The following is a 23,359-nucleotide window of genomic DNA, read 5'->3' on the forward strand; positions in this document are numbered from 1 at the left end:
ATTCAAAGCAGCACCTCAGGGCAGACAGGCAGGTGTTCGAATCCCAGCTCTGCCACTTGCTGGGGCTCAGCCGTCCTCTCCTCTCCCCTCAGGTGTCCGATGCAGACAGTGACCCCTGCTTCCCAGAGTCAGGGCCCATGGATGCCCGACTTCAGTGGTCACCTTTCCTGAGCACCTCAGGGAGGCCGATCAGGGTGGGGGTGAGGGTCGGTGCAGGGAGCCCGCAACTCCTAGAACAAAGCAGGCGGGACCCACCCTTCCCTAAAGCAACTCGCAGACTTGGCGGCGCCCAAGGGCCAGAGGGGTGGGGGCCGGGGGGGCTTGGGCCTGGCTTCCTGTGCTCCCAGAGGGATTGATAATTATAAAGCCACATGGGGCTGCAGCCGCTGTGGCCCTGGAGCCTGGGAGCCCCTGTGGCGTGTTGGAGCAGCACAGAGGAGGTTTTTGGAAGAAAAGCCAGGATGATGAAATCACCATATGTCCACCCATCTGGAGTGTGGACCTTTCAAAGGACACATCCTTAGTGTGCTGGGGTGGGCAGGGAGTGGGCGTGGGTGGCTGCCAAGGACTAGCATGGGGAGTGGGGACCCTCAACCCCACCGTCTGCGTCAGCCCCTCCCCGCACGCCACCCCAGCAGACACACTTTTTTTTTTGCTTCTCTTCGCGGCTTGCGGGATCTTTGTTCCCTGACCAGGGATTGAACCTGTGCCCTCGGGAGTGAAAGTGCGGAGTCCTAACCACTGGACCGCCAGGGAATACACACATTTCAGCCAAACCTGGAGGCCTGAGCAGCAGTGCAACTCTACATGAGCTCCCAACCCTCCACCCACATGCTCCTCCTAGAGAAACAAGCTCCAGCCACGACTGCAGGCCGCTCCCTGTACCACTTGCCGCCCACTCCTGAGCTGGGGCCGTTCTCTATTGCGTACAGAGACAGAGACCCAGAGAGACAGAAGTCACTCAACAGTAGGCAGGGCTGTAGGATTCCACAGCCGCTTCTCCTTGTTCTCTGGCTCCTGGGCCAGGAGTGGGGCGCTGCATTTCCAGTGTGGCCAAGGGCAGGGGCGGCCTGCCATTCTAGTTAGCCCCGCGGGACTATATGCTGAGAACAGCTTCGGGAGGCAGGGCTGGGAGAGGCTCATCCTCAGCCAACTGTGCTGAACCTTGACCTTGGGGAAAGTGGAGCCACAGACCAGAGTCTGGAGGCCTAAGATGTGGGTGCAGATGTGACAGACCCTGGAGCCTGCCTTGTGTCTGGGCCCCTCCCAGACCCAGAGGCCTATGCTATGGGGGTCAGAAAACCTGGGTTCCCTGCTTTCCCCTGGGCTCTCACCTTCCTCTTCTTTGGGGTGCCCCCCTCATCTGAACCGTCCTTCCCTTCTGCCAGGCCTGGGTCATTAAACTGACAGTTCCCTTTTCTCACCGTCTAAGACCTTCCTCGGAAGCCTACATACATCGAGTCCATCGCAGTCTGGCCTTCCCCTGTCCCGTCCCCAGAGTCTGGATGCCACACGCTGCCCTTCTGCTGCGAGGCACTGGCCTAGGCCTGGAACCTGGGTAAGGAGCTTGAGGCCAGCACTACCCACCAACCACCTCCCACCTCCCCATCCTCAAGGTATTAATCTGTTAATAAGGGAGGGAAATAATAACTTCCTCCTTCTGGCAGGGCCCTTGTGAAGATAACAGATCTGCTTCACTTTGAAATGCTAAGAAGCACGTAGGAATGCAAGTCTGCTGCCCTCAGGGCTGGGTGCGTGCTAATGCCAGCACCTCAATGCCAAAGGGGCTCAGAGGGGAGAGAGGTTATGGAGGAGGTGGCCCTCCAGGAAGCAGCGACCAGTGACCAGAGGAGTGTGAATAAGGACACGGTGGGAAGAAGGGGAAGGTGGAGGTCTCCTGCTCAGACTCACTCATCCCTGGAGCACCCACCCACCCGCTGGTCCAGGGCCCCACACACAGGATCAGAGAACAGATCCGCTCAGCAAAGCAGGACCAAGTGCCGGAGCTGTTTCTCACAGCGGGGGAGGACTGGCTGCTTGTCGAGGCTGGAACAGAATGAGTCTTGAGGGGGGTTCTGGCCTTAGAACTGCAAAGCAATGGGTAGGGAGTCTGACCCGACCCCCTTTTATAGACAAGGAAACTGAGGCTTGGAACAAGGATGTGACAAAAAATGAATACAGGACCAAATAGAATCATGTACCAGATGGGCGTGGAGTGCCCAGGGCCAGTCCCAGCTCCGCCCCATGAAGACCCCAGCAGGACACAGTTTTTGCTGTCTGAGGCTCCGTTTTCCCTCTGCTGTACTATGTGGGGACAGAGTCTGAAAGGCCAGGGGATGATGGACTTGTTTGAGAACTTGGCATTCAGAGAGGCTAAAGGTCACACAGGGAGTGAGCTGGGACCCAGAGGCCTCACCAGTTGGCCCTTGACTGCTGATCCTGGGGGACATGGTAGGGTGGAGGGGGGGGATCAGGGTGTCCAAGAGGGGCAGAGGAGGAATGGCCCATCTTCCACCCTGGACCCTCTCCCTACCTTTACTCCCCAGCTAACGGAACTTGGTCCTGTCCTGAGCACCTGGCCCTCCTCTGGTCTCTGGCGCCCTCCTGTGGCTGCAGAGGGTGGGAACCCTTCCTGTGGGCCCTTTCCCTGCCCTGCCTCCTTAAGGAGGGCCTAGAACCCTTCAGGTGAGAGCAGGGAGGGCTCAACACACCATCCCGACCCTTGTCCCTCACCCCTGCCAGGAGACACAGAGGCAATGACAGCATCCGCAGATTTGGGTTTGAATCCTGACTCCCCTCCCCCCACGTGACTGACTTGAGTGAGACAGCCCATTGCACAGACCTTGGGCGCTGCCACAGCGCAAGTCTCTGAGGAGATCAAATGGGAGACCCTGGGGGAAGCCCCCAGTGTGCTGCTAGGGGTGCTCAGTTCAGCTCCTCAGAACTTCATAGAGCGCCTCCCCCCTCAACACTGGCAAATTAACCCTGTACGGACTCAAGAAGGTCCCCATCTGAGGGGGGAGGCAAATCTCCAAAGAGATTTTTTTAATGGAAGGATTTGTTGTCTGAAGCCACTAAAATGCCCCACCCTTTGGTCCCTCCTCTTGGACAGCCCCACAGCCCCATGGCGTCTGGTCCAGCCCAGCTGAAGACAGCTGGACAGAAGTCAGAAATATCACTAGACAGAGTCAGTCCCTCCCCTCTCCCACCTCCTCCAGCCCAGCCTCGACCTCTCCTTGGCCCTCACGTTCCAGGCGGGCCTCCCAGGCTTAAAAAGCCTGTGGTGACATTACCAGCCCCGCCCCACTCCAGGGTCTAGCTGCGAGGCTTCCTCACCCTCAGTCCCTCAATTCACCTTCGTCCTTCCCAAGCCTCAGTGTGTCCATCTGCCAAATGGGTATAACCATCCCTGCCTCACCTACCGGTCTCCCAGGTCGGCTGTAACGATGCAAACAACATTAAATCAGAAACTAGCCAGTTTTTTGGAGGGGGTGCCGAGAGGCCGGCATCCCGGGGAGGGAGCGGACTACAACTCCCATCCGGCTCCGGGGCCGCGGGAGTCCCCAGCCCCTCTCCCCGCGCTGAGGGAAAGGCTGCCCCTGCTCCAGGGGGCGAGGGAAGCTGCAGTGCCCTGGGCATCCCCCACCTAGGATAGGGGCCGACGAGGGCCATGGTGGGCCTAAGCCTGGGGCCGCGAGAGGATAAGTGCGGCCGTCCGGGCCGCGATGGGACACCCCTTCCCCCTCTCCTCCCCCCCCACCCCGACCCCTCTCCCATCCCCACCCCACCCCCCTCCCATCCCCACCCCCCCCACCCCGCCCCCTCTCCCATCCCCACCCCACCCCCCTCCCATCCCCACCCCCCCATCCCCCCTACCCCTACCCCACCCCGCCTTCCTTGCTCCGCCCCGCCCAGGAGTTACTCTTCGGGGCCCGCCCCCCCACTTCCTGGCCGGGAGTTGGGCCCGCCCCCGCGCGCCTCCGCCCTCCCACCTTCACCTCCAGTCGCGTCTCCCATTGGCCGGTGCACACCTGCCCGTCCGTCGGGGGGCGGGGCGGAGGGTGGGGCGCGGCGCCCAGGTGAGGGCGCGCAGGCGGCTCCGGAGGAAGGTGACAGCGGGGAGGGCGGGAGGGTGGGGGGAGAACGCGCGGACCGACAGACGGACGGACCGACGGGCGGGCATGCGGGCGGCTCGACTCTAGACTCCGGCCGCAGCCATGGAGCGACGGTTGCGCGCGCTGGAGCGGCTGGCGCGGGGCGAGGCCGGCACCGGCCCGGGGCTCGACGGCCTCCTGGATCTGCTGCTGGGGCTGCACCAAGAGCTCAGCAGCGCCCCCCTGCGGCGGGAGCGCAACGTGGCGCAGTTCCTGAGCTGGGGTGAGTGGCCCGGGAGGGACCGTGGGGGGGTGGCCCGAGGGACATCGCGCCAGGAGCCTCTCCCTCCGTGCTCCACGCCCACAGACCCTCCCGCGGGGAGCCGCACTCCCACAGGTTTCCCCCCCTCCCAGACGACCCGCACTGGCCCTGATACGTGCCACCAGACGCCGGCCCTCTCGGTCACCTGCACACTTTACCCTTATTCAGACTCACACACACACTTGTTCCCACTCCCAGAACCTGGCACGTGTGCACCACACACATCTCACTCAGACACAGAAACTTGGCCCCAGGTACAGACCCGAGACACATGTACCCAGTACACGCTCCACACAGAGTCACCTCATGACCTGTGAGAACACAGCCTTTCACACGGAGACCCCTGTGCATGTGACCCACTGACAAACATGCTTTTTCTGGCTCCCACATTCCACAGACACACTGAGACCCTCACGTGCAGCTCCTGGAGAGACCCAGGGAACCCTGCCGACCCCCGCACCCACGCTGGATCTGATACACACTTGTCTGCTTCTGCTCACAGATCCATTGGTAGTGCACACTCGCAGGCATCCCCCGCCCACTCCACCCCACACTTCCACTTCCCTGCACACCAGACCACCCAAGACTGGACACAGGAACCAACCTCAGACCCTTTGTGCGCAAGCGGCTGGCCAGGCCTCCTGAGGGCTGCTCCCCAGGCCTGGGGAAGGGGGCTGGATGGAGGTGGGTCTGCACCCCTTCCTGGCGTTGACTCATCTGAGTCACTGGGAGTGGCTGGCCTGGGATGACCCTGAATCCAGTGTGGGCACTGGTGCCACCCCCAGGGCTCCCTGGTCACGCCCGGCCAGGCCATGGGGGAAGGACATGGGGGCCCGGCTTGGAGGGCGGGGTGAGGCGAGTGTTTGCCCAGTGGGCGACTAGCATTCCTGGCACTCCTGAGATCTGGACAGGCACGAGGCCCAACCTGGCACGGTTAGGGGCCTGTGAGACATGCCAGTGAGTTGGGCCCTGTGCCAGCCCTTTCCTCTAGGGTGAGGGCAGTCAGAGGGCCCCTGCCTCTGCTGCCCACCTGTCTCCCCCGTACTCCTGCACCTTATGCGTGTGTGTCTGACTGTGTTGTCATCACCCGCTGTGATACCCACACACACGTGTGCTCCTCCCTGCCTGCCTCTGGCACCTCTGCCCTGGACCCCAGCGTGGGGGCCTGTCTGTTGACATCTCCCCAGGTAACTCACAGAGCGGTGACTCACTCTGCTCCTGCCTCAACTTGTCCCTGCTCCTGCCCAGAGCCCCCATCCCTGCAGCAAGGCGAGGGGACTGGGCAGCCTGTCCTGGGGTCCTGGATCCTCCTGGCTCTGGGCCCCAGGCTTTGGCCCCTGTCTGGCTGATGGGTAGCCACCTCACCTCAGGTTCCCCCTTGCAGACCTGCAGCTGCGCCTCCCCAGCTGCACACATGGACCCAGGAAAAAGACAATTAATTTCTGTAATGAGGTTTCCACACCACCCATGCTGGGGGGGTTCTGCCTGATAAACCTGTGGAGCAGCTCTCTGTCCCAACCACAGACCTGCCCAGCTGGCAGGGAGTTTACCTGCTGGCAGGGGGAAACTGAGGCAAGGAGCCAGACTGTAGCTGCCCCCAACCCCTGCTGCCCCCCCTCACCTCCCTAAGTTTCCAGGCCCCAGTTCCCTCCCACGGGCCTGGGGCTCCTCCAGGCCTAGAAGGGCCGGGGAGTGGCTGGACATGTCCTTCCTGGGAGTGTCAGGGACTCTAAGGAGGAGGTTCGTGGCCAGGGGCAGGTCCAGAGAGCGAGGCAGGGCTCAGAGTCGTAGGGCTGGTCAGGCCTGGAGGAGATCCTGAGCACTCACACCCTCAGGTGCCAGCATCAGGCGCCAGGGAAAGGTGTTTTGGCCCTGTTTTTGAGTCTTGTGAGAACCTGGGCAGACCTCACTGTGCCTCCGGCCTGAGGAGGCCCCACACGGGGAGCACAGAGCCTGCCCTCCCAGAGCCCTGCAGAACCATGCCCTACCTGTCCTCTGGGGCCGCCCCAGGCCTCACTCCAGCCAGGTACCTCTGTGCCTACAGAGGGACCCACAGCTCCTCAGTGGCAGAGAAGCCTCTCTGGGGACAAGGAATGTTGCCGGTCCAGTTTCCCAAGACAGGCCCTGGCCTGGTCCTGCTAAAGGGCCAAGAACTGTGAGCTGGGGGTGGGAATGGTATCCCCATCATTCCAGGGTGACCTGGCCAGCCATGGTCAGCCCCCAGGCTGGGGAGAACTACAAATCCCATCAGCCCCTGGGATAGAGGCCACCTGGAATCTGGGGACAGGGGTCCAGGGAACCATGGATTCCGGAGGGACCAGGTAGTCAGCCAAGTCAGGACCCTACCTTCCATGCTTCCTGATCGTGGCTGAATGGGTTGCAGCTCCTGTCAACCCCTTGGCCAGAGGCCATCCCTGGGGAGGTCATCCCTGCCCTTGTGGGAGCTGCAGGTGAGAGAGATCCTCCCTGCAGGCTCTCTGAGCCCCACTTTGTGTGCCCTCAGTCAGTCCCTTCATAGCAAAAGTGAAAGAGCTGCAGCTGCAGAGAGATGACTTTGAGATCTTGAAGGTGATCGGCCGAGGGGCCTTCGGGGAGGTGAGCAAAGGGCCTTGGGGTAGCGGGTAGGAGGGCGTTTGCACCCAGGCTGGACTGATCCCAGTGCTCTCTGTGGCCTCAGGTCGCTGTGGTGAGGCAGAGGGACAGTGGCCAGATTTTTGCCATGAAAATGCTGCACAAGTGGGAGATGCTGAAGAGGGCCGAGGTCAGTGTTGCGTCTGGGGGAACTTTGGGTGGCTACAGGCCTCCAAGACCTGCAGGGGAAGCGGCCGGGCATGGCTGCCGCACAGGAAGAGGATCCACCCCCAGCAGCACATATTCCTCCTACCCCTTCCAGACAATAAGCCTTTCTTAGAACAAGCAGAATTGTTCCCATTTTCTTCCTTTTTTTGGGGGGGGCCGCCTTGGGGCTTCGTTGCTGTGCGCAGTCTTTCTCTAGTTGCGGCGAACGGGGCTACTCTTTGTTGTGGTGCGCGGGCTTCTCGTTGCGGTGACTTCTCTTGTTGTGGAGCATGGGCTCTAGGCGTGTGGGCTTCAGTAGTTGTGGCTCGCGGGCTCCAGAGCGCAGGCTCAGTAGTTGTGACGCATGGGCTTAGTCGCTCCACGGCATGTGGGATCTTCCCGGACCAGGGCTCGAACCCGTGTGCCCTGCATAGGCAGGTGGATTCTTAGCCACTGCGCCACCAGGGAGGTCCCCCCATTTTCTTTATGGTAACACTGAGGCCCAGAGCCATAAAGCACGGGCTCAAGCTCACACAGGTGACCTTGATCCACATTCCTAGACTTATTGAATCTTCCTCCATCCCCTGAGCTGGCAAGATGGGGTTCCTGGGCTCCGATCCCACCCCCCTCCCTTACCCCCTGTGCCCTGAAACTGTTGCAGACGGCCTGTTTCCGGGAGGAGCGGGACGTCCTGGTGAAGGGGGACAGCCGCTGGGTGACCGCTCTGCATTACGCCTTTCAAGATGAGGAGTACCTGGTGAGGATGCTCAGCAAAGCTGGAGGGGGGTTACCTGGGGACAAAGGAGAAGGCTTCTGGGGGCCAGAAGCACTGATCCAGGAAGAGAGAGCCCTTCCTACTGTGACCAAAAGGCTTCCACTCCCCACCAGCTCAGGCCTAGAGCCTCCTGCCTGAGCTTTGGCTGGGAGCTGGCTGCCCCAGAGCTGCTGGGAGACACAGCCTTGCCTTCCCAGAGCCCTGTGGGACCCCTGTGAGGCGGATGGGAGATGGGTCCCTGGGGCAGGTGTTCCCCCCACCCCCGCCATCTGATTCTTGCCCCCTGCCCACCACCTTCTAGTACCTGGTGATGGACTACTACGCTGGAGGGGACCTCCTCACTCTGCTGAGTCGCTTTGAGGACCGTCTCCCGCCCGAGCTGGCCCAGTTCTACCTGGCCGAGATGGTGCTGGCCATCCACTCGCTGCATCAGCTGGGCTACGTCCACAGGTGGGGTCCCCAAAGCCCCTGCTGTACTTTCAGTCCCTGTTGACAGCTCTGGGGGCAGCTGACCACATAAGTGCCAAGCCCTGTGCTGGGTGCTTTGTATGCACAGAACCTTTGAATTCTCACACCCAAAACCTTGTGTAATGGGAGCTGCTACCATTCCATTTTCTAGATGAGGTAGTCAGGGCTTAGCACAGGTAAGCACCTGGCTCACGGTGACTCAGCCAATGGGTGGCCGAGCCGTGGGTTGCACTGGGGGAGTCTGACTCCTGTGTCGCCCACGGTACACTCAGCTGCCTCCAAGGGTCGTCCTTATGGGTCCCTCTCCCCAACTTAACCACCTTCCTTCTTGGGAGCCAGGAGGCCTGGCCACCATCCTTCCCCCCTCCCACACGTGGGCACACTGCTCACATGTGGATGCAGGAACATGTGCGAGCATACACACACTCACACACCCAGGCATGTGCCTAAATGCACATCCACATGCACAGATCAAGCCCCTCACTCTCCCTGTCCTCCCCCAGGGACGTCAAGCCGGACAATGTCCTGCTGGATATGAACGGGCACATCCGCTTGGCCGACTTTGGCTCCTGCCTACGGCTCAACAACAGTGGCATGGTAAGGGACCCCGCCCTAGATGGGGACAGAGGAGAACCTGGCTGGGAGAACTCCCAGGGGAACAGGAGTCACCAGGCCTAGTGCAGGTGGCATCAGACTCCCAGGGGAAGGAGGGGCTAGGCCTGGGGCCCAGGTGTGGGCACCGGGCCAGCCAAGCCCTAGAGAGTTGGGGTGCTAGGCCCAGACCCGAGGCCATGGTGAGGGGCCGAGCCTGAGGCCATGGTCATGACGTTATCAACACCACCACCCACAGGTGGATTCATCGGTGGCAGTGGGGACGCCCGACTACATCTCCCCTGAGATCCTGCAGGCCATGGAGGAGGGCAGGGGCCACTATGGCCCACAGTGTGACTGGTGGTCCCTGGGGGTCTGTGCCTACGAGCTGCTCTTTGGGGAGACGCCCTTCTATGCTGAATCCCTGGTGGAAACCTACGGCAAGATCATGAACCATGAGGTCTGGCCACCAGGCCCTGGGGTTCTGGGAAGGCAGCGGGACTCCTGAGTCTGCGAGGTTGGAGATGCCCGGAGGCAAGGGTGGGATTCTGGACACTCACCTGCGCCCCTCCCCCGGGCCTGCAGGACCACCTGCAGTTCCCCCCAGATGCGCCCGATGTGCCGGCCAGTGCCCAAGACCTGATCCGCCAGCTGCTGTGCCGCCAGGAGGAGCGTCTGGGCCACGGAGGGCTGGACGACTTCCGGAACCACCCCTTCTTCGAAGGCGTGGACTGGGAGCGGCTGGCGACTAGCACTGCCCCCTACATCCCCGAGCTTCGCGGGCCCATGGACACCTCCAACTTCGACGTGGATGACGACACCCTCAACCATCCAGTGAGTGGAGGGACCCACAGCAGTGGGGAAACTGCCTTGAATCTCAGTGGCTGTGGGACCCTCCCCCGCACCCGCACCACGAAGTTTCCCAAAGCAGTTGCTGGGCTAGGGATGAGGCCTTCAGACCCCAGAGGCTCATGGGAGTTATGGTTCACCTGGGTTGGTTCACCTGCACTGAGGTGGGTTGTGCCAAGTGAAGGTCCTTTGACCACAGGTGTCATCCTGTTAATCAGAAATCATATAAGAAAGAAACTCCCAGCAGCACCTGGGAGGCCGGAACCTCAAAGACTTATGGGAGTTGTAGTCTTTTGCGGTGGGGGGGCTGTGTTATCCCTCTAGGTTCCCACCTGAGCAGGAGGAGGTCGGTACTCAGTCCCAGGGGGTCTCCTGGGTCTTGAGCCTCCGCCTGGAGCTGTACCTGTTACAGGTACAGAGCTGTACCTCTCCTTCTCCTCCTTCTGCAGGGGACCCTGCCGCCACCCTCCCACGGGACCTTCTTAGGCCACCACCTGCCATTCGTGGGTTTCACCTATACCTCAGGCAGGTGAGTCTAGTCCTCACACACCTGGTAGGAAGCTGGGGTCTGCTGGCCTGGAGAACACCAGGAGCGCAGCCCATCAGGACCCTGGGAAGGTAACCAAATGGCCCACCTGGTATCCGCATGAGACAGGTGCTCGGGAAGTGTGCTCTGAGCCCTCAGCCGGACAATCCCCCATGCCCTCAAGGTCCTGGTGGGGCTATGCCTCCTATGGGTCCTGCCCCAGCATTTGGCCCTCACAGGACCTTCCACGGCTGGCTGGGCGAGTACTGGACTCGGAACCAGAGGCCTAGTACCGCTCCCAAGCCTCACTTTGTACCCCTATAAAATGGGCAGGATGCTCTCAGCCCGGTTCCGTTTGTGGGGCTGGTCTGAGACTGCAACGAGGTCCTGGGGGAGTGGGAGTTGCCAAGTGGAAGCAGATGCGGATGCGTCTGACCCTCCTCGTGGAGCGCTCACTATGTGCTGGGCGCGGGGTCCCCCGGGCCCTTATCACTGAGGTCTCTTGACGGCCCTTGGAAGAGCCCCTAACATCACCTGCACTTCCCTGTGAGAAAACTGAGATTCTGACGTGGTCAAGGTCACACAGCTTGTGAGGGCCAGGGCTGGGGCTGGAACCAGGGCCCGGGGACCCTGGAACCACTGCTCTGGGCTGCTTCCCACACGAACAGCCTGGGGCTTTTCTTCCCGGCACAGAGCCCAGACTTGGCTACAGAGCTGGTGCATAGTGGGTGTTTCTTAGTGAATGAATGTTTGGATGCAGAAAAATGGAGGAGGCTGGGGGGTGGTTCTCTGCCAACTCTTGTTGCCCTGCTCTCCCCAGTCTGGGCCCTGAGAGCAGTTCTGAGCAGTTGGCTGCCCTGGAGCGGAAGCTCTGCTGTTTGGAGCAGGAGAAGGTGGAGCTGAGCCGGAAGCTCCAAGGTACGGGGGAGTGCTGGGCTGGGCAGGGTGGGTCTGCTCCGGGGGCTGCCGCTGCAGGACGAGCTCCTCACCTGCGGGTGCCCCCCACCGCAGAGGCTCTGCAGACCCCCTCAGACCATCAGGAGCTGGAGCAGCTACAGAAGGAAGTGCAGACTCTGCAGGACAGGCTGTCAGGTACCCCCAGCACCCCATCTCTTTCCCCTCTACCCTCACCTTGGGGGCCGAGCTGTTTTCCCAGCACACCTGAGTCCAACCTGGGTTCCAGTCTTGCCCCTGCTCTGTACGTGCTGTGTGATCTTAGGGAAGTATCTTAAACCCTCTTGAGTCTGCATGTAGAAAATGGGCCACGCTGGGATGAGGGTTCCGTGAGATACTGCACATAGAGTTCCTGGCTGAGGCTGGGCTCTCAGCATGTGCGGGTCTCAGTGACAATTCCTGGCAGAGACGCTGAGGGAGGGCAAGGTGGATGGACGCCCGGCTGGTAGCCCAGGCCAGGACAGTGACGTGCAGCAGGAGAGAGACCAGCTCCGCCAGGTAGGGCTTGGGGAGGTGGCTGAGTGGCCCGGAGTTCGATGCTAAGGAGGTCCGTGCCCTGACTCCAGGCCTTGCCCTCCCCACCGCCACCTGGACCCCAGGAGCTGGTCGAGGTGCAGGCAGGGCTGCGGGCGCAGGAGCAGGAGCTGTGCAGGGCCCAGAGCTGGCAGGAGGAGCTGCTCCGGAAGCTGCAGGAGGCCCAGGAGAGAGAAGTGGCCATGGCCAGCGAGACCCAGGCCCTGAACTCCCAGCTGGAGGAAGCCTGGAATGCCCAGAGGGAGGTGAGTGATGGGGGGGTGGGGACAGCAACAGGGCCCTGCCCCCAGGACCTCTGGTGTGGCTGGAGGAAGGCTGGGGAGCTCGGTTCGGGGTGCTGGGAACACCAAGTGCCTTTGCACCCCCTCTGTGGCTGGCCGAGGCCTGAGCGAGGGAACAGGTAGGGTGGGCAAGGGTCCAATGCCGCCACTCCTGCTGCAGTTGGCAGAGCCTGAGAGTCTGGAGCAAGGCCAAGAGTTGGGGTGGACAGGGACTTCCCTGGCGGTCCAGTGGTTAAGACTCTGTGCTTCCACTGCAGGGGGCGCGGGTTTGATCCCTGGTCGGGGAACCAAGAGCCCACATGCCGCGGCCAAAAAAAAAAAAAAAAAAGAGTTGGGGTGGGCAGGGTCAGCACTAGCTGCCTCTGCACCCCATCCCAGCTGCAGGCCCAGGTGGCCACCCTGAGCCAGGAGGTGACGCAGCTCCAGAGACAGCAGGAACGAAGCCTGGAGAAGGAGCCTCCCCAGATCAAGGTGGTGGGGCCTTACCCCCTGCCAAGTGGCACTTCTCTTGGCCTGAGCCCACTCAGGGTCCTCAGGGCCAGGGCCCAGGGGTAGGGTGGGCCATGGCTTCTTGGGCCCCTGCCCTGACGCCTCTCCATGTCCTGCAGACCATCCACACTGCCTCTGAGACCAACGGCACAGGATTGCCTGAGGGCAGCAGGCCTCAGGAAGCACAGCTGAGGCAGGAGGTGGCTGCCCTGCGTGTGCAGCTGGAGCAGGCCCGCGGCCACGGGTGAGCTGGGCAGCCGGGGCAGGGGACAGGGCGAGGGCCCGAGCTGGGAGTCACGGAGTCGTCCTCCTCGCCCGCAGGCCGAGTGGGAAGGAGGAGGCTCTGTGCCGGCTGCAGGAGGAGAACCAGCAGCTGAGCCGGGAGCAGCAGCGGGTGAGCGGGCAGGCAGAGGGCCGGAGAGACAGGCAGGAGGTGGGACAGAGGCGGGGAGCTGGCAGGACAGGTGGGCAGAGCTGCCAGGGCTGCGGGCCAGCCATGGTGAGCGAGGGTGGACACGGGTGGGCCTCAGGGGCGCTGGGGCCCCTGGGGGCTGAGCCCACCTTCCCACCGGGCCCCCAGCTGGCGGAGGAGCTGGAACGGGAGCAGCAGAGCAAACAGAGACTGGAGGGCGAGCAGCGGGAGACGGAGAGCAACTGGGAGGCCCAGATTGCCGACATCCTCAGCTGGTGGGTGCCCCGGGGCAGTGGGCAGGGGCTGGGCCCAGGCAGGGCTGAGGGCGCAGCCCCTGACCCTGAGCCCCCTTCCCAATCAGGGTGAATGATGAGAAGGTGTCAAGAGGCTACCTGCAGGCGCTGGCCTCCAAGATGGCCGAGGAGCTGGAGTCCTTGCGGAACGTGGGCACCCAGACTCTCCCTGCCCGGCCGCTGGTGAGCCCCGGGGACACCCAGGGGGAGGGGTGCCAGGAGCCGCACTCCACGGGTAGGGACGCTAGCTCACAGAAGATAAGGGACTTGCCTAAACTCACACCGGGTCAGGGGCAGAGCTGGGGCTTTGAGCCTGGCCAGGTGGTGTGGTGGGAGAGGGCCTCTGAGGTAGCCAGGCCCTCGGGGCATCTCACGTTGATTCCCCCTGGCCACCAGGATCACCAGTGGAAGGCACGGCGGCTGCAGAAGATGGAGGCGTCGGCCAGGCTGGAGCTGCAGTCAGCACTGGAGGCCGAGATACGGGCCAAGCAGGGCCTGCAGGAGCGGCTGACGCAGGTGCAGGAGGCCCAGCTGCGGGCTGAGAGGTGAGACCACGGGCAGGCACCGCGAGGGGCCCAGGACCCGCGCGGAGGCCTGTGGCGAGCTCTTGCCTGGTTCTCCCCAGCCGTCTGCAGGAGGTCGAGAGGCAGAACCAGGGCCTGCAGCAGGAGCTGGCTACCCTCCGGGAGGAGCTGCGGGCCCACGGGCCGGGGGGTGAGTGGCCGTCTGCGTGCCTTGTCCTAGAGCAAGTCCTCTGCTCCAGGTCACCAAGGAGCCCCACGACAGCCTGGCCGGGCTGTGGAGACAAGAGTTTGTTCCAGACTCTGCTGCCTAACCCGCTATCTGTTAGCTAGCACATACTGAGCACCTGCTGTATGCCAGCCCCCCAACCCTTCCCGGCCTGTGGTCATTTCCCCATTTTACTGAGGTGGAAACTGAGGTCCCCGCCCTGGCCCCTGGTTTCCTCAGTGACAAGTGTTAGGGTGGAGTCCCTGGTCCCAGTGACCCGTGCCCTCTGTTTGCAGACACCAAGTCCTCAAACTCCCTGATTCCCTTCCTGTCCTTCCGGAGCTCAGAGGTAAGGACGGGCGCGGGGCTGGCTGGGGGCAGAGTCCCAGGAGAGGACACGGGGACCTTGACTCTGCCCCACCCCATTCCCCAGAAGGATTCCACCAAGGACCCCGGCATCTCAGGAGAGGCCCTGAAGCCTGGGCTGGAGCCCGAGCTGAGGCCAGAGGGCCGCCGCAGCCTGCGCCTGGGGGTGAGGACCGACAGGAGACCCGCAGTTGGGGGGGGGCTGGGCCCCGCCCTCTGCCTGTGCACGGCCACCTGTTTGCTCGCCCTTCCCTGCAGGCTGTGTTCCCCAGAACGCCTGCTGCTACCACACCCCCTGCAGAAGGTCCTCCTGCAAAGGTCAGTGCCCGGCGGGGCAGAGCGGAGGCACCAAGCCATTCTGCCAGGTTTCCAAAGACCCGCTTGGGTTCCCCCCACATGCGTCCTGGCTGGCACACTGCAGTGGGGCTGGCGGTGGCGGCAATGAGTTTTGAGTACAACCACAGGCTCGCTGGGGCTCAGAGTTCACACTGCCACCTGGCTCATTCCCTGGTCTTGCGCAAACCTCAGGGTGGCCGGGGTGGTGGTAGCAGCGGCGGGGATGCGGGGTGGTGCAGGGCCCTCGGAGGCCGGGATCAGGCATGGGAAACGTGCGTGTCCCCCTCCCCAGCCTGGCTCACACACGCTGCGCCCCCGGAGCTTCCCATCCCCCACCAAGTGTCTCCGCTGCACCTCGCTGATGCTGGGCCTGGGCCGCCAGGGCCTGGGCTGTGACGGTGAGACCCTCACCCACTTCACCCCCCCTGCACAGCAGCCTCCCACGCGCCAGCTGCAGCCCCTAGGTGGAGGGAACGGAAGTGGCCCCGAGCCTGCCACACCCAGGCAGTTTCAGCCCAGGCCACTGGCGCCTCCCGGTCAGCATTTCCCACTGCTGCGTTTTCTTTTTCTTTTCTCACTTTGTGGGGAATCGGTGCCAGCTCGGGTCACCACGGCCCGAGGGGAGCTGGGGCTGGGAGTGCCCAGGGTCCCAGGTCCGGGCCGTCCGCACCCCACCTCACACCACCCGTCGGCTCCCGCTTTCCCCACAGCTTGCGGCTACTTCTGTCACTCGACTTGTGCCCCACAGGCCCCACCCTGCCCCGTGCCCCCTGACCTCCTCCACACGGCTCTGGGAGTGCACCCTGAAACGGGCACGGGCACCGCCTACGAGGGCTTCTTGTCGGTGAGCCAGCACTGGGGGAGGGGGAGGATGGGCATGGGTGGTGGGCCCTGGCAGGCCCTCCCACGCCTGCTCTCCCCCCAGGTGCCACGGCCCTCGGGTGTCCGGCGGGGCTGGCAGCGAGTGTTTGCTGCCCTCAGTGACTCGCGCCTGCTGCTGTTTGATGCCCCAGACCCGAGGCTCAGCCCGGCCAGCGGGGCCCTCCTGCAGGCACTGGATCTGAGGTGAGTGTCAAGCGGTAGTTTGGGGCAGGGGATGTGTGGGTCAAGGGGGCAGCCGGGGCCGTGCGACCTCTGACCTGCTCCATGAACCCCCCAGGGACCCTCAGTTCTCGGCCACCCCTGTCCTGCCCTCGGATGTTATCCACGCCCAATCCAGGGACCTGCCCCGCATCTTTAGGGTGAGTTCGGGGTGGGGGGGGAGGGTGATGGACCAGACCTCTGTCTGCCTCTCTGTTGTCCCCACTCCAGCCACTTCTCTCCATCTCCATGGTTGCCCCCTTCCTCCCGCCCCCCTCGCCTCCACATGGACGGCTACAGTGGCTTCCGCTCTGGTCCGTGTAGCTACACTTCATCCTGCAGTGCGGTTTTCCATGTATGAAGCTGGTTGTGTCCTGCCACGTTTAGGACCCTTCTGCGGCTCCCCATCGCCCTCAGCGTGCTCCTAACCGTAGCCTTGAGGCCCCACATCTCTGACCTGCTTAGCCTGGGTGAAGGGGCCCCACCCTGTGGTCCCACGATGCCCCATCCTTCCCCTCCGATGGCACTGGTCCCAGGGCTCTGGAGTCGTCCGCATGCTTGTCTGACCACCCCACCTGGCTTATCACCTGCTGCAAGACAGCACCTAGCACTGCCCTGGGCAAGCCGACACCCGTGCTAATAAGCATCAGCCCATGGAGAGAGGGACGGGAGGAAGGACGGCTGGCTCTTGGCCCTCTGCCCCCCAGCCTGGGTCCCCGCCCGCAGGTGACGACCTCCCAGCTGACGGTGCCGCCTGCCACGTGCACCGTGCTGCTGTTGGCGGAGAGCGAGGGCGAGCGGGAGCGCTGGCTGCAGGTGCTGGGCGAGCTGCAGCGGCTGCTGCTGGACGCGCGGCCCAGGCCCCGGCCGGTGTACACGCTCAAGGAGGCCTACGACAACGGGCTGCCGCTGCTGCCCCACGCGCTCTGCGCCGCCATCATCGGTGAGCCTCACGCAGAGGGGGCGCCGCCCAGGCAGGCTCGGGGAGGAGTCCCGGCCTGCCACGGTCACTAGGGCCGCCGTCACTGCCCAGTCCCTGCAGCCCTGAGCTGTGGACTCTCCTGCACACGTGTCCTCCTCGCCACTCCTCTGGGCACAGCTGTGTGATGAGGGACCTGGGCTGAGGGTTGGGAGCCTGGCTTCTGCCACTCCAGTTCTCTGCGCCCTCCTTTCTCCTTTTTCTAAAAGAATCTCAAGTGAGCGAAAAGAGCAGAGGCTTTAGGAAGAGGGAAAGGAGGGTTCTGCTCCTGAGTCTTACCAGCAGCCAGGTGACCATGGGGGAGCCTCACACTGCCTCCTGTGGGGCTGCTGTGTTCAGCCAGGAGCCTGGTGCACCGTGGGGCCTCCGTATCGGATAGCTGGGGAACAGGAGAGGAGGCTCCCTGGCCTCCCCCAGCAGCCAGGCCCTGAAGCGGCCCTGCCCCGACGGGCTGGGACCTCTCCCTGCAATCCCTCAGGACGGGAGCTACAGGAGCCACTGCCCGCGTCCTCCAGGTCCCCTGTGTCACTCTGGAGCCGGGGGACAAGGGCATTTATCGAGCAGGGATTGCTGTGAGCTTAACACTCACCCTGCACTGCTTCATCTCTTCACAGCCTCACAGCAGCTGTGTGAGAAAGGTTAACCACTATTATCCCCGTTTTACATAAGGGGAAACCAAGGCTCCGAGAGGTGACGTGACTTACCCCAAATCCCACAGCTCGGGGTGGGGGGCCTCTCACCCTGACTGCTGTCCCCGTGGCCCTTCCCTATTAGAGCCAGTCCAGACTCTGGGACAGAAGGGTCCAGTGATGCAGGGACAGTGTCCTCAGGAGAAACCAAAGCTTAGCAAGGGCAGGCAGACTGCCCAGCCTCCTGCCTCTGCATGGGCCTTTGGACCCCTGACCCTCTCCCTCCCTCCCTCCACCAGACCAGAAACGGCTTGCTCTGGGCACTGAGGAGGGGCTGTTTGTGATCCACCTGCACAGCAACGGTACCTGCCAGGCTGGGCCAGGGCGGGGGTGGGTGCGATTCAGCCCCAGGGGACAGAGGAGGCTGGGCACCGACCCGCTTCTCACCGACCTGCCGGTGACACTCTCCCTTGCCAACCCCACAGACATCTTCCAGGTGGGTGAGTGCCGGCGGGTGCAGCGGCTGGCCGTGAGCCCCACCGCGGGCCTTCTGGTCGTGCTGTGCGGCCGCGGCCCCAGCGTGCGCCTCTTTGCCCTGGCCGAGCTGGAGAACGTGGAGGCATCAGGTGCCAAGATCCCCGAGTCTCGAGGCTGCCAGGCCCTGGCAGCCGGGCGCATCCTGCAGGCCCGCACCCCCGTGCTCTGTGTCGCGGTCAAGCGCCAGGTGCTCTGCTACCAACTGGGTCCAGGCCCGGGGCCCTGGCAGCACCGCATCCGCGAGCTGCAGGCACCAGCACCTGTGCAGAGCCTGGGGCTGCTGGGTGACCGGCTGTGCGTGGGCGCGGCTGGCACCTTCACCCTCCACCCGCTGCTCAACGAGGCTGCGCCCTTAGTGCTGGGAGCCGGTCTGGTGCCTGAGGAGCTGCCCCCATCCCGCGGGGGCCTGGGTGAGGCCCTGGGCGCCGTGGAGCTCAGTCTCAGTGAGTTCCTGCTGCTCTTCACCACCGCCGGGGTCTATGTGGACAGTACCGGCCGCAAGTCTCGCATCCAAGAGCTGCTGTGGCCAGCAGTGCCCACGGGTTGGGGTGAGGCCTTCGGAGGGCCAGGCGGGGTGGGGCCCGACACCTGCAGTGTACCACACGTTGGAGGAAGACAGGGCCCTGCCCAAACTCCTGAGCTTGGATTTGGAGGCCAGCGTGTGTCCTCCTGCCCGACCACACCCTCGGTGGCTTGCACGGGATCTTCCTCCCATGCCTCAGCTCATGCTCTTCCCCTGCCTGAAGTACTCTCCTTTTCGTACCTGGCAAACTCTTAACCGAGTCTAGCCCCAGTGGCAGCTCGGGGCCTAGAGCTGGTAGGCCCTCCAGAAATGACCCCCATGATTGCTGTCGTTATCATTACAGCTTTCACGCTCCCTCCCTCCCCCCACAATCGATCCTTGGCTCCTTTTTGCTGCCCCACCTCTGTTCACACCTCTGCCCTGGCTCTGTGCACCTTCTGTGGTGGGGGGGGGGGCGGGCCTGCACTTCTTCATCACATCCAGTACCCAGCCCAGGCAAGCGCACCCCAGAGGCTATGAATGTTTGGCGGAATGAATGAATGAATGGACAGGGCAGCGGGGAAGTCTCAAATGTCCACAGGTAGCTGGTGTGATGGGCTACAGCCTGGAAGAGAGGGACAGCGCTCCTTTCATGAACAATCGCCCATCTGGGGTGAGGCCTGTGGGTTGGGTCCAGACTGCTGGGGGCCAACTCCCAGCTCTCACTCACCACGGAGTGAGACTTAGCTCTGGGGTTTCCGTTCCCTCATCTTAAGTTAGGGGCAATACTACTACCTGCCCGGAGTTGTTTGAGAATTAAAGGAGGAAAAATATGCAACATGGTTAGAACTAGGCCTGACATGGCTTAGAGTGAGTGCTCCCTGATTGTTATCTCTAACTTGCTATGGAGGTTGGGTGGGGCAACTGGGAGAAGAAGGACCTTTGGTGGGGCGTGGAAGTTACAGTGCGGTGACAGTACACAGGGTGTTCCCTGTGACAGGGAGGGGGAAAGAAGCCCAGAGAGGTGCCTCACTTGCCTGGGGCTGCACAGCACAGTTTCCCACTCTACAGGTTATGCAGCCCCCTACCTGACAGTGTTGAGCGAGAACGCCATCGATGTGTTTGATGTGAGGAGAGTGGAATGGGTCCAGACGGTGCCACTCAAGAAGGTGGGGGCCTGCTCAGATCCCTGGGGCTGGACTGGGGTGCGGTCGGGTAGTATGGCGTGACCTCTGTGCCTGCTGCCTCAGGTGCGATCCCTGAACCCAGAGGGCTCCCTGTTCCTCTTTGGCACCGAGAAGGTCCGCCTGACCTACCTCAGGAACCCGCTGGCAGGTGAGGGAGAGTGGGGATGGGAGGAAGGGGTGTGACCCTGAGCACCAGTTGGTGGGATCTTGTGAGCACCGCCCAGCTCTCTGCTTCTCCCGCAGATAAGGACGAGTTCGACATCCCCAACCTCACCGACAACAGCCGGCGCCAGCTGTTCCGCACCAAGAGCAAGCGCCGCTTCTTCTTCCGCGTGTCGGAGGAGCAGCTGCAGCAGCAGCGCAGGTGCGCGTGCGTGGTGCGGTGGCTGGGCGGGGCCTCCTATTCTTGGGGGCGGGACGAAGCACGAGCCTCGCCGTCCCAGAGAGGGCGGGGAGGTGTCACCTTCGCCGCCTTCCTCCCCTCACCCCTTACCCCTGTAGGGAGATGCTGAAGGACCCTTTTGTGCGCTCCAAGCTCATCTCAACGCCCACCAACTTCAACCACCTGGTGCACGTGGGCCCTGCAGACGGAAGGCCCAGCGCCAGGGACCTGCCCCCGGTGAGTGTGAGTCCTCTGGAGCCAATCCCAAGCCTCCCTGGTGAGGCTGAGCCCATCACCGGCCTCTGCTTACTTGGGACCCGGGACCTCAGGGCGTCCAGGCTGTGCGCAGTTCATTTGACCTGGTTCCAGACTTCCATGCTGTCCCCAACAGGTTCCGGAAGAGAAGGGCCGAGGTGCCCGCAGCTCTGGCCTGCAGCGGCCCCACAGCTTCTCCGAGGCCTCGCGGCGCCCAGCTTCCATGGGCAGTGACGGCCTCGCTGGAGATGCGGACCACAGTAAGGACAGCCTCACAGCCTCCACTACCTCTGCGTCCCTCCCCCATGTTTCCATCCCCTTTGGACCCTTCAAACCTGACCCTGGATTTTTGTCCCCTTGCTCATCCTGCTTCTGGAGCAGTGAAGAGGAAGCCTTGGACGTCTCTGTCCAGCGAGTTGGTGTCCTGCCCCCAGGGATCTCTGAGCCCCGTGGCCTCCCTGATACAGGTGAGCCAGTGGGGGCTTTCCCTTTCCCCATTCAAAGGCAGCCATTTCTATTTCGTGCTGGGATCTGAGGCCAGAGAACGAGCTGAGCCCATCCCTGCCTTGGATGCTAAGAGATGCTGACTCTCCCCTGTCTCGCCCCTTAGTGGGTCCCAGCAGGGGCCTGGAGGCAGGTCAGCCTAGGTCTGACTGTCTTGGCTCTGACTGTCCCAGCGGTGTGGCCCCGGGCGAGGTGCCCAGCCTCCCTGAGCTTGTCTCGCCTGTAAAATGAGGTTATTGTTATGAGACCTGTAGGAAGTACCTGGCACAGGGGAGAGCACCACAGCAGGAGAGCTCTTGGATTTTTTTTTTTTTTTTGGCCACGCCACATGGCTTGCGGGATCTTAGTTCCCCGACCAGAGATTGAACCCAGGCCCTCAGCAGTGAGAGTGCAGGGTCCTAGCCACTGGCCTGCCAGGGATTTCCCGCTCTAGGAACTCCTGTGGGCGAGAGGTCAGAGGAGGGAGCAGTCCACTCTGGCTGGGGACCAGGAAGATCTAAGGACTTGGGAAGGCTCCCACTCCCCCTCCAGCCACGTCTCCACCTGCCGCCCCCACTGCAGCCACACCAAGCCACTCAGAGCCCTGGGACCACCATGTTCTTTCACACCTCCAGGCTCTTACCCCTGCTGTCTCCCCTGCTTCTCTTGAAATGCCCTTTCCTGTCGTCCACCTGATTAAGGCCCAGGCCATCTTCAAGGCTCTGCACCACTGTCAGCTTCTCCAGAGACCACTTGGCTACCTGGTCACGTGGTCACTGCCACCCTCCTCCCTCCACCTCCTAACTGTTGATCCTGCTGTGCTGTGATTTTCTTCTCGGTTCCTTGATTGTGGGGGTCAAGTTTGTCTTCTGCCTGGAGTAAAGCCTATTTGTTGATTGAATGTAGAATGGAGTGAATGAACAAAGGGGCTTTGGTTTGGGCTCCAGAGTTCAGTAGGATTTCCTCAGGCTCTTCTCACGTACCCCTACCCCACCTCACATCTGACCTCCTCCGGTGGCCCTGCTGCAGCAAGGGATGTGTCCTGGGGAAGCCTCTGGGAGGCACTGACCTGGTGAGGGAAGAGTCCTGCTTCCTCTTTCTTTCTTTTATTTTTTTAATAAATTTATTTATTTATTTATTTATTTTTGGCTGCGTTGGGTGTTCGTTGCTGTGCGCGGGCTTTCTCTAGTTGTGGCGAGCGGGGGCTACTCTTCATTGTGGTGCGTGGGCTTCTCACTGCGGTGGCTTCTCTCATTGCAGAGCATGGGCTCTAGGCGTGGGCTTCAGTAGTTGTGGCGCACGGGCTCAGTAGTTGTGGCTCGCGGGCTCAGTAGTTGGTGGTGCACGAGCTTAGTTGCTTCGCGGCATGTAGGATCTTCCCGGACCAGGGCTCGAACCCGTGTCCCCTGCATTGGCAGGCAGAGTCGTAACCACTGTGCCACCAGGGAAGTCCCCTGCCTTCCTCTTTCTACTCTGACTTCCTTCTGTTTCCACTCCAGGTCTCAGAACGGCCCCGGAGCCTCCCCCCGGCCCCTGAATCTGAGAGCTCCCCTTGACACCCTCCGGCGGGGCCCAACCCCCAATCCCAGGACCGAGAGATGCGAGAGAGCAAAGAGCTTGAGGAACGCCATATTCCGGCTGGTCCGGAACGTGTGGAAATTCGGACTCAGGGTGGGCCTGGCCTGGGCAGCCATGGCCTGGGTTGCTAGGACAGGGCCGGGGCGGTGATCTGACTCCCAGCCTTCATCCTGCCCTTCGCTCTGCTCCCAGCCCCAGCCTGTGCTAGCCATGGGGAATAGGATGGCCCCCTTCTGCCCTGGGGGCCCCTCTGCACCAGTGTCCAGGGGCGATTTTGCCAAAGCTCTCACTTCCAGGTCCAAGCCCCAGGAATCCTGTGAGCAAGAGTCCAGAAGAGGGACAGAGAGGGGCCGGGTTCCTGGGAGCAGTCTGGGGTCTTGGCTGTGGACTGTCTAGCCCCCAAGGAGGTTGAGTTGGGGCATATCGCAGTCTTGCTCAGGGCAGGAAAGACAGGCTCTAATCCAGAGGAAGAGAGAGAGAGAGAGAGGATGTTGGTGAAGGAGGTGAGAGAGGCAAGGGGGAGGAAAGGAAGTGCAAGAGGAGGGGAGAGTGATTGGAAGGAGGTGAAAGCCATCCAGAGAAGGAGAGAAGGGTAAAGGAGGAGCAATGGAGAAGAGAGAGGCCAGAGGAGGGGGTGGAGGAAGAGGGAGCTGGGAGAGCACAGGCACAGGCGCCTTCTGTCTGGGGCGAGTCGGTGGGGGTGGGAAGAGGGAGGGGCTCCGCGAGCCAACTGACATTGTCATCTAATCTGTCCAGGAGGAAGGTAACTCCGAGCCAGGGATGGGATGGGGCGGGTATTTATAAGGGCTACTTGGTGGGAGATGGGCACCCTACGGGTTTCCAGGCACACTCTGGCCCTTCGCAGAAAGGCGGGGGGTCCTTTTTCTCAAAGCTTCAACCACCTGTGTATTAGGGGATCATAGGGGCATTTTATTGTTGATCACAGTCAT

The 23,359-nt window shown here is 62.4% G+C and overlaps 1 protein-coding gene across 1 annotated transcript; it reads left to right on the forward strand.

The window, feature by feature from the left end:
- The first annotated feature begins 4,217 nt into the window (after positions 1 to 4,217).
- CDC42BPG (CDC42 binding protein kinase gamma) lies at positions 4,218 to 22,884 on the forward strand. The gene is made up of 37 exons (XM_060102858.1): positions 4,218 to 4,377; positions 6,920 to 7,011; positions 7,094 to 7,177; positions 7,856 to 7,951; positions 8,271 to 8,419; positions 8,941 to 9,034; positions 9,288 to 9,488; positions 9,614 to 9,862; positions 10,327 to 10,406; positions 11,224 to 11,321; positions 11,415 to 11,495; positions 11,764 to 11,855; positions 11,957 to 12,136; positions 12,551 to 12,643; positions 12,781 to 12,905; positions 12,983 to 13,055; positions 13,242 to 13,348; positions 13,435 to 13,549; positions 13,763 to 13,911; positions 13,992 to 14,080; positions 14,392 to 14,444; positions 14,529 to 14,627; positions 14,720 to 14,779; positions 15,090 to 15,195; positions 15,508 to 15,641; positions 15,723 to 15,862; positions 15,957 to 16,038; positions 16,604 to 16,820; positions 17,785 to 17,847; positions 17,971 to 18,570; positions 19,596 to 19,693; positions 19,775 to 19,859; positions 19,955 to 20,075; positions 20,213 to 20,330; positions 20,485 to 20,608; positions 20,730 to 20,815; positions 22,331 to 22,884. The coding sequence occupies exons 1-37, from the start codon at positions 4,218 to 4,220 to the stop codon at positions 22,385 to 22,387; spliced, it is 4,650 nt and encodes a 1,549-aa protein (XP_059958841.1). The 3' UTR covers positions 22,388 to 22,884.
- Positions 22,885 to 23,359: the final 475 nt, after the last annotated feature.

This window comes from Mesoplodon densirostris, chromosome 7 (assembly GCF_025265405.1).
Source record: "Mesoplodon densirostris isolate mMesDen1 chromosome 7, mMesDen1 primary haplotype, whole genome shotgun sequence".
Taxonomy (NCBI): Eukaryota; Metazoa; Chordata; class Mammalia; order Artiodactyla; family Ziphiidae; genus Mesoplodon; species Mesoplodon densirostris.

What these genes read in the sequence shown, in the direction of transcription:
- CDC42BPG (XM_060102858.1), top strand. Translation starts at nt 4,218, where the DNA reads ATGGAGCGACGGTTGCGCGCGCTGGAGCGGCTGGCGCGGGGCGAGGCC. An exon ending in TTCAAGATGAGGAGTACCTG is followed by an intron (nt 7,952 to 8,270) that starts GTGAGGATGCTC and finishes ACCACCTTCTAG; the next exon opens with TACCTGGTGATGGACTACTA. An exon ending in AGGAGCCTCCCCAGATCAAG is followed by an intron (nt 12,644 to 12,780) that starts GTGGTGGGGCCT and finishes CATGTCCTGCAG; the next exon opens with ACCATCCACACTGCCTCTGA.